The sequence below is a fragment of the Etheostoma cragini genome, chromosome 13, assembly GCF_013103735.1.
Source record: "Etheostoma cragini isolate CJK2018 chromosome 13, CSU_Ecrag_1.0, whole genome shotgun sequence".
In the NCBI taxonomy this organism is placed as follows: domain Eukaryota; kingdom Metazoa; phylum Chordata; class Actinopteri; order Perciformes; family Percidae; genus Etheostoma; species Etheostoma cragini.
In genome coordinates, this window is record NC_048419.1 from 15,169,773 (window position 1) to 15,179,927 (window position 10,155).

General features: G+C 40.1%; 1 protein-coding gene across 1 annotated transcript in view; it reads left to right on the forward strand.

Annotated features, from left to right (window-relative positions):
- Window positions 1-707: 707 nt before the first annotated feature.
- Window positions 708-10,155, forward strand: part of ubl3a (ubiquitin-like 3a) — a 33,795-nt gene continuing 24,347 nt past the window's right edge. The window contains exon 1 of the mRNA XM_034889868.1: window positions 708-1,393. Within this exon, the coding sequence (XP_034745759.1) occupies window positions 1,364-1,393 (30 nt within the window). The 5' untranslated portion in view covers window positions 708-1,363. The remainder of the gene's footprint in view (window positions 1,394-10,155) is intronic.

Here is a 10,155-nt window from a genome sequence, read left to right on the forward strand (position 1 = left end):
CTGGATTTCATCAATATTTACTTTAGGGGATCCATAATTGGATTAATGCAACCCCATGTTCCTCATTTAACCACTCTACTGTAAAAATGCACATGTACTGGTTGTGTTTAGTCATTCAACAATGAATTATTTCTCTCCTTCATCACAAATTAATTACAACATGTAATATCTCGTGGGGATGGGGGTTAAATACTATTTATATTTCTTCACTTTTATAACAGAGCTATGGCATAAGAGCATCAACAATACAGAAATCGACATAGAGTCTCTACTTTTTTGGTACATCTTTTATTATAATGGGAAGCACGGTAACCAATTTCATCATTATATTTGCTAAGACTGATATAAATGTATGCAGGAAATGCATCTGATCTATATGCACAGTGTTCATTTCATACTTCCAGATGTTTATTCTGTAGTCATACTATTGCCGTGACTTCCATTTATATTTATATGTATATACACATGTCTATACTGTCCATATTGTATATATCTTGGTATTCATATCTATCCTTACTGTTGATTAAAAATATTCTATTTATTCTATGTAATCTTCTCTTCTCTTCCATGCTGCTTTTAAGTCTTGGTTGCAAAATGACCAAAAAGAAATGCGCATACTGCGTACTTGAAAGATTAAAATGGTTTTATTTATTTTTTAGTACTTAACCGGAAGTCCCATGTCTGCTTCCGTTGCTAACTTGACGTTAGTTTGCTAATGCAGGAATCAGGATGACAGCTGAACGGGGCGCAAAGGTACAGCAACGCAGTCTGTAACGTTCCCAACAATCGTCACAAACTCCCGTTTTAAAAAGAAGTACCGACAGATTTCGCCAAAGGACGCGTTTTGTACCAACTGACGGAAGTGTTTGAGTTAACTAGCGGACGGTAACCTTTAACCTTGCGGATATTTTTGTTCTTTTTCACCAAGAGAGAAAAAGATCCGTGTCCGGATGTGCCAGCAGTTACGATATTGGGTTTTTCGCACGGCGTAATCACCTTTTCTACAAGCAGGATATTCTTGATGTTCGGAGGGTCGGAGGAGGCCCTCGGGTCGACAGCTTATCCCGCTAACATTAACTATACCCCCAAATCTCCCAATTTGTGTGGAAAATGATCAACGAAATGATTGTGCAATAGAGAGAAGGAAGCGTCGTAAAACGCCTTGCCTTGCTACCTCGGTGTAGTGACTGTGGAGAGAGCAAGTCACCGGGAATACATTGTGTTTTTCTTTCCTGCTCTAAACCATAAAAACGACGTTTGTTGAGCTCCAATAAGGAAGACGTAAAGGGGGTATTTGTGTTCTCAGCTTGTGTTGTGTGTGTGTGTGTGTGTGTAAACCCCGCCGAAGACCGGCAAAACCTTCATGATGACGGGCAGCACCCCAGCGGACATGGTGAGAGAAATGTCTGCTTTTCACGCTTAACCATAATTTATTTCCTCAAGGTGTTGACCCCCCCCCCCATAAAATGCGGATGAGAGCAACACGACTGTTCCACGAGCTACTTCTGGTTTCATGAAGTTGACTTGAGAACGTCGCTGTAAAGGCCCAGTATGGCTGATCAGGCTACACACCATACATCCTACTGATTACCAAAGTTGGGTTGGGAAGTTTAACTTTATTCTTATCAGTGTTTGCAAGTTTATACCTCATGTATACCTTTAACATTTAGGAAAATATCATTTAATAAAACTACATTTCCTACAGTTCCAGGCAGCCATTGTCTCCCATTGAATTCTCCACAGTATGAAACCCTATAAGCACACTCCCAACACTTCTTAACGTCCTGTAATGTAGCACAGTGAACATCACGTCTGCATTCATTTTTGTGTGTAAAAAGTTTGCACAAAATTGTGTCGAGATGATAATGGAAGCCTGATGAAGATGAATGGACACTTGATGTTTGTTAGAGCAGTAGCGACAAAACAGGGATAATGATACCTCAACTGGGAAAAGGAGTTGCCAATTTTGATAACTGACTAGTTATTTATCAAGCCTAAAGAAGGCGTCAACTTTTGCTCTGGGAAATTGGGATGCGCTTCAATTAGTATTTTCTAGCACTTCATGGACTAAATGAGTTGTTGGAAGAATAATAGACAGTTTGATCAGTGATAAAAACAGTAGTTGCTCCCTGATGCTCACTGCAACTGATTACCAAATTTGTAAAACTCCAGCATCAAAGAAAGCAAAGGGTTGGAAATGAGTACTTGCATTGCTTCTGATGTAGTGGTGCTTTAAAAAGAAGGCTAACCTATAACCAATAAAGACTGCGGTCATTATCAGGTGACTTTATTAGCTCACCCCCACCCTCTCAAGACACTATCCTGTTATGACTTATTATACTGTAACGTACTGACTGCCAGAGGTTTGTGTTATGAACTCTCATCATAAAGATTTATGTCAGCATCTCGTGGGTAAGCTATTCCACAAATTAAAAGACGCATAAAATGCGTTCCGTTAGGTTCACCCAGCCTGAGACATTATATTTCCCCTCTGTCTGGCAGCTTTATGACTGTCATATTTACTGCTAGTGCGTGGTGGCTCTAAAAATATTTCCAGGTCTATGTATAGAAAGGATAAACCACATAATGTGCCCCTCCACGCAGAGATCAGCTGTGGCTGTACTACGGTGTTGACGTTTAGCTGATCCCCTGAACAGCAGGTCCATTATGTTGTTGGACAACGCTGTCAGGAAGTTCGGGGTGAGCAGGCCTCGATGTATATGTCCAGTCAAAGCTAAAACCTCTAAATCTAGCACATTGCAAGGAATTTTCATGGATTATAGACGTGATCATGAGCCGAATCTTTAATTGTATGACCTCTTATGACTGGTGAATTAATCTAGATAACACTTATAGAAGGTCTTGTGTTATGTCACCATTTGTGTTGATGTGTGAGGCTTTGTATGAACTTCAGTTGCGGTGTTATGCAGGGTCAGTTTACATTTGTAATAGTGTTATTCTTGAGTATTAAAGGATTATTATTCAGCCAGAGAACTTTGGTTAAAGCCTCCAGAAACCCTGCTGAAGTGTCTTTAAGCAACACACTCAATCCCTGCCAGCTGCTTTATAGCTCAATCTGATACTTCCCTGTACGGAAAGTATCAAATTATTGTCACATCATTTATCGTCAGCTTGGGGCATAAAGTTCAGTGGAAAAGTAATAATATTTTTACAACTTCCAACTCTCAAACATTGTTCTAAATGGATTTTATTTCTGCCAGAAATGCTGTTTTCAGGCTCATGTGATTAATATGCCCGCAGCAGGAACATAAAGGTGAAATCCGGCACATAAGTAAGACGTTTAAGGATTTCTACCAGCAAAAAACTTAAGTGCGATTACTTCCTTTTGTGGCGTAGCTCAATCTGTACACCAAACTAGCTTCTTGTGTTCCCCAGGGAAATTTGGGGAAATATTAGCTTTCTGCATTTAATTCATCCTGTGGTTGAAATCAGCAGCAGATGCACCCTTCATTTTCCCCCTACCCTCTCTCAGTCTGGGGAAGGAGCACGTGTACACACACACACACACACACACACACACACACACACACACTTATAAAGGCTGTGTCGAGTGGGAGTGGGAGTGAGAGGAGAGTGCCGATGCCAAACATTGTGGGTGAATGAATCTGAGAGGAAGAATAGGAGAAGAAATAGTCCTGCCCCCTTGAGAATGGAGAATGGGATTTTTTTTCCATCTTGGAAAGGAAAAAAGAAGGAGGGGTGGAGGGATAGGAAGAGTGAAGGATGAGGAGTGGGCAAATTGCCTCGCTCCAGGCAAACCTGAGAAGTGCTGACAGGGCTGAATTGGTCCCCATGGCAACAGTGGGACGCTTTTGTCTGAGGTCTGGATGCCGGTGTGTGTGAGCTTCCTTAAGGTGAATATGGCGGTTTTGTCCGCTTTTTATTGATTTATAGTAAGTTGAATTTTTTTGAAGTTTTGGACTGTTGGTTAGACAAAACACGTCATTTAAAGAAATCCCCTTGAAGTCGATGATGTGAGTGATGGATATTTTTTTTTACAATATCACTTGTTTTAATTTTTTCCCTTTCCTAAAATCCCATTTCACTTTTCCTAATTCTTACAGAGCAATTTTCTTTATTCTTTCTTGTGTCACGCTTCATAAAGAAGAAACTGTCAGAACAAACGGTCTTTGTTTTACAGCTGATGTAGAAAGCATTAGTAAATCATTTATTAACCATTAGCTAAAGCCCAAAGTGGTAACAACATGGCCGTGCGGCTTCTCTTCCTGGTTGGAAGTGCTTACTAAAGGCACACACATCTGATCCTGATACAACATTAAGAAATAAAAACTATTACCATGCACACGTACTCATACACATTCAGACAGTAGACACCCTGTCATTTTTGCAGTAAAGAGTATAATTTGTGTTAGGTTTGTGTAGGTGGCCATCACATCACTAATGGTATTTTTCCACTACATGGTTCATACTCTCCTTGACTCTACTTGTATTTTTTTGGTTTTCCATTACACAAAAAACTCCCTGGTACCTGCTAACAGGTACGTTTTTTTTTAGTACCACCTCAGTGGATGTTTCAAGCTGCTGAGGCGATACCATAAGGTGGTATGAAAACCTGCAGACTACTGATTGGTTGGAGACATCATTGCTAGCGACAGACGGGGGCTGTCCTGAACAAACCCGCCGTGTTGAAATAGTTTAGCCAGCGGTGTTTTTCTTTTTTTTCTTCTTTTTTTCGCCTCCAGCTTTTTTTTTTTAAACTAAAAGGGTTTTCAGGCTGTGGCAACAGCCACATGCTGAGAGTCAAAGACAACACACCTTTGTGTGTGTCACGTTAGGTCACGGCAGTTTCCTGCTGTGTTGACCAGCCACGCTCGCCTCACACATGAGGCGGCACTAATCTGCGATGGTAGAAGGAAGACGGGTCACCACGGTGGAGCTGAGTCGAGCAGGTACCATGTAATGGAAAAAACGCCATTATGCTCACCCAGACCAGGAAGTCATATTAACCCTTCAAACGTCGGGTGAAATTACATATGAATTTTCATGCACACCATAAGGTGTAATGAAACGTAAACTCTTGACTGATAAGGAACAGAATATAGCAATGAACTATTACCGGTGAATTGTTGACATTTATGCTTAACAAAATAATTAAATTATCAAGATTGTCACTAATTCATTTTCTGTCAATTAACTTATCTATTAACACACTAATCATTTTTACTTTAATGTTATCTATAATTTAATTTGAAATTAGGACTACAATCAATAAATGTATCAATATATCTATAAAAAAGACTATTTTTGTGTTACGGTATCAGTATGTGGTTAAAAGCTAGTTACCTCTGCTTCCCTTGCGTTTGGGTAATTGTAACTGTGATGCGTTCAAAGCAGTTTATTGTTCATTCCCACATTGTGAAAGAGTGCCCTTGAGGCACGCACAGAAACACAGACACACACCCACAAACACAAAAAGAAGTCAAAGGTTAGGGTCGGAGGTCAGCGGTGTGTCGGTCACGGATGAAAGAACAATGGATGGGGAATCGTTGCTGCTGAAAACAGCAGTCTCTGTCCCGTGTCTTACTCCAGCTTAGCTCAGCACTTATGACACAGGGGGGCTATAGACGGAGAGAGGTCCGCAGGCGGTCTTCAGCCCCGGGCAGGAGCTGCTGACTGGGCTTTGATTGACACATTCAGAGGAAATAACACTCATAAATATCCTGACAGTTGGATGAAGCATATCAGTGAATATGTGTGCCGTTGCTCATGCCATGTTTTGTGGGTCTGAGTCACAAATCAGGATTACATCATCCTGCCTGGGTGCAGGAGTTGATATATCGACTCTGACATTGTCACGTGTCGGCCTCGCAGCGCCACGCAAAGTTCTGATAGCAGTTCTAAAGGTGCACGAGTTGTGCTCCATTCATATTCGTTTCAAGCATTTCAGGAAAGTAATGATGAGGAACTGATGAGAGTTGAAAAAATGAAAACTGTCTGTTTGACTTCTAAGAATGGTGTGAATACTTAATGGTATTACTGTACACCGTGGTTAATAATAATAATAACAATAGAGAAGTGAATGGTTGTTTAACGTCATTTTTTTGATTGGCTGGGAGACCGTGATTGTGAAGCATTTTGTATTTGTGTTGACACTTGCGTGTACTAGTAAAGTCTTTGGGACTGTGTATGTGTCTCTGATTGTATAGAATTAATTCTATTGTATTGATGCATGTCTGCCACACAGGAAGTCCTATTGAGAACCATGCATCCATTGATTTCTTATGTAACTGTTTTTGTTTGTCTGTGTATTTTTCAGTGTTGCATGTGTCTGTGCATGTGTATTCTATGTGATGCCCTCTATGAATAATGTACCTATCAACACCACTGCTTTCCCCTTTTCCATTTCCCCCCATGTCTGTTCCAGCTGATCAGTTATTTGTAATATTACAGTCATAATGTCTCAGTGGTGAAAAATATCAAATCTGAGGCATTAAATATGACCTTTATTTGTATGACAGCCAATTCATTTTTGATCTTCTGAACCTGCACAGTGTGTGTTTATTTTACCTGCACTAGGGTTGTAATCCTAGTATAGTTAGGCTACTATACTGTGTATGTATCTGGATTAACCTGGCTGCATTTGCTGTTCTGTACATAAACGTTTACTCAGTTTTTCTGCAAAATTCATGTTTTCCTGTTGTCTGCAGCCTACCGCACACACTGTCAGTCATTAACTAAAAACTTAATGTGTTTGCAGTGGTTAACCAAGTTAAAACTTCACGTTTACTAGAGTTAAGAGGTTTTGCTTGGCTGTAATGCTTATGATAATTTAGGTTAGAGACACACTTCACAGAGCCAACTCTAACAACCACCGAGATTAAATCTTCGTGTTAGATTTCACTTGCCGGGTTTGAAAGTGAGACCCTGTCCCCTTTGTTGTTGACTGAATAGTTCTGTAAGTAACCTAGAAGGTTTCTAAGAAGAAGTCAGTGTATATGTGTGTTGGGATAAGAGCTTATTCTGCTGGAAAATCCCCATCTTCAGTGTTGGCAGGTAGGGCTTTGCCCAGGAATGGGTTGAACTACTTTGCTGTTTTAGGGGCTCCCGGGGTCCTGGTTTAATAGGAGACTTCTGGTCTACACTATTGATTCTAGTCCTGATCTTTCTTGACAGTGAATAGGCACTTGTTGTATGCTGCATGTCTTCACGTCCTTGAATATTAACAACATAGGAGCAGAGATAGCGGCGTAATAATAACCAAGTTCATACTGCTAATTATCAATTCCTGGGCACTGAGCTCATTGCAAAACAGTTCATGCTGGACACCTCAGGACAAAAGTAAAGTGAGGACACTCTTCAGCTTTTGTGCTAAGTGTTACAGAGTCGGAGGATGACATGAATAAGTGGGTGTGAGTAATATGGAGATCTCAGGTGGTGCTAACACGTCAAAGTCCTTTTAAGTAGACTGCATGTCTGCAGGCACTTTGGAAGTATACGTGCATGTATTTTGTTTATGCATGAGCATATTTGCATGGTGAAACCAGCTAAAGCAGAACCTGTTCTTCCTGTTAAGTGTTTGCTGTTGGCTTTGCCAATGGAGTAACACCCACTACTGTTCACTTTTGCTCCAGAACAGCAACTAGAGCCGCGCCTACAGGCCACTGTTTGCATGTATTGGTGTTGTGGCATTGTGCCATTTGGTCCCTTATCTCTCGGTTAAGTCTGACTTGCCATCAAAAAGTCAAGGAAATTCTCTGACTTTTTCTTTATGTATTTCAAATTGTATTTGTCCAGTGATCTTTTGTGAAAATGTTATCCCTGTCTTGATGCTGCTGAAAGCCGTCTCCACAATGGCAGGGATATCATACTGGTGACCAGTGGAGGGCAAACACTAAATTTAGATACAATTGTCTCTTTGCTTTAAAACACCCACCAGGTGTATAAATGTAGAATTTTAACTCCTCACGTCATAAAAAAAACTTAAATACTATACTAACATCATGACCCGATGTCCTCTGTGGTAGCTATAATCCTGACTTTAAGTTAAACTAAATGAGCAAAACAACAGCTTTTTGGTTAAAAGAAAAAGGAGAAAATGAGTTACTGACTTGTGATACTGAAGAAAATGAAACTCATAGGATGATGTGGGCTGGCTGAATTGAGAAACTGAGAGGAGGAAGAGAAACTTGAGTTGAGAAAAATGTGTCACTCTGTGACTCTTAGAGAGGAAGATGATCAGCCAACAAAGAAACTTATTCTACTTCAAAAAGATCTTATTTTACTGAATAAAACAGTGTGAAAAACCTCTTGCTCATATCAACTGAGGCAGTTGTGTGAAGCAGGCTGCTAGCCTCATTAAATATTCTACTCACAGACATTTTTTGCCGATCAGTAATGTGAACTAATGTGACTCATTATTGGAGACTGGGGAGTTGCTTGCTTATGTGTTTCTTTTTTAGATAATAAGTTTCTAAAGGGAATTCTGCACAAATAATGTGCTCAGTCAATGTTCTCAGTGCATACTTTATTGATTTCAGGGATTGATTGCATTGACAAACCCCAAAAATTGATAATGATGCAGTCTTTTAATGCTATTGTCTTTCAAGTGAGGTTACAGGAGGGACTTTCCGTTAGCTGTAATTGTTCCAAATTTAATTTAAAGAGATGTAAAATGTGTGTGTGTTCGTGTGTGTGTGTGTGTGTGTGTGTGTGTGTGTGTGTGTGTGTGTGTGTGTGTGTGTGTGTGTGTAAAATAACCGATGGGGAGGGGTAGTGTTTGACTAGCTCAATAAAAGGAGCTTTTCAGCTGCACTGGAAACAATTTCCAGCTGAGGGAACATTTATATTGAAGCTTCGCCTTTGCCAGCACAGACTGTTTGTGTTTTTGCGTCAGCTAGCTAGCAAGAATCAACTGTCACTTTTCCCCCTACATTTTGGAATAGGCTGCCATTTCTAAATCAGTGCTTTAATCTGTCCAGATATTTGAATGTCCTGTGCCAGCGCAGTCAGACAGACTATACATACTGAGTGAATTAGAGGGTCAATATTGAGACTTGTCGGGTCCCAGACAGGGCTGACATTAGTCACAGAGCAGTCATCCAAAGGTCAAGCCTCATCTACTGGATCTTCCAACAGGATCAGCTGGCCTCTAGCCCTCACACATATGCTGTTAAACCAATTTTTACTCTGTTGGGGCTGCCTGTAATTAAAGAATCCCTTTGGACTGCCAACAAGCTTTGTACTAAAACCCAACTCAGCAATGCTGCATATTTGTCTTCATGTTATCACAGCTAATAGGGGCTGCAACTTTGATTCTTTTCATAATCAATTCATCTGTTAATTTCTGTGGTTAATTGATTAATTTTTTAGTCTTTTCACATGTCAGAAAATGATAACAAAGCTCCACGCTAATGGCTGATTATTCTGAATTGTTTCAGCATGCGGTAGAGTCCTCTGTTAATGGAAAGTGAAATTGAGGACAAAAATTCTAAATTGGAATGTGGAAAACCTTCTGGGACCAGCGTGTCCTCCATTGACAGTAAACAAAAAACAATGCGAGCCCGTTATTAGAAAGACTTTTTTGGTGAGGGCTGAGCTTTACTGCGCAGCCTCTAACTGAGCTTTAAGACGTACGTAGATGTGACGTGAGCAACCTGTCTGAAAGTTGTAAGTCGTCTGGTATTTGTTGCTAGGTAACTATATCAGAAATCCTCCTCCAGAAGCTTGTGTATCACCAAAAAAAACACCAAGCATGAACTAAATTAGAGCGTTAATCCTGAGAGGATACTGTGAGCTAGCTTTATTAGTTTTGAGGTTTTCAGGGGAGTGACACTATGTGGACAGTCACTACATGGAAAGCAATTGTCCTGCTAATTTTTTACTATTGTTACTACAGTTAAAACTTTTGTTTGTCCCAACCACTTTAAATATTTTTCTACATTTTCAGTGTAAATACACTACTTTTGGTGTTCTTGCACTAAACTTACAAAGACAAACGCCTGTGTGTTTATTGCACACTGGATAAGGATTCTCTTGCTGGTACTGAAAGATTGTCAACTTGATGTTGAACAGGATGTACAGCAGTTCATTGATTGTGCACTTATGTATTTGAATTTGTGAGCTGTAATGGCGAGAGTGAAAGACAATTAGCAGGAAATGTTTTGGCTTGTTACT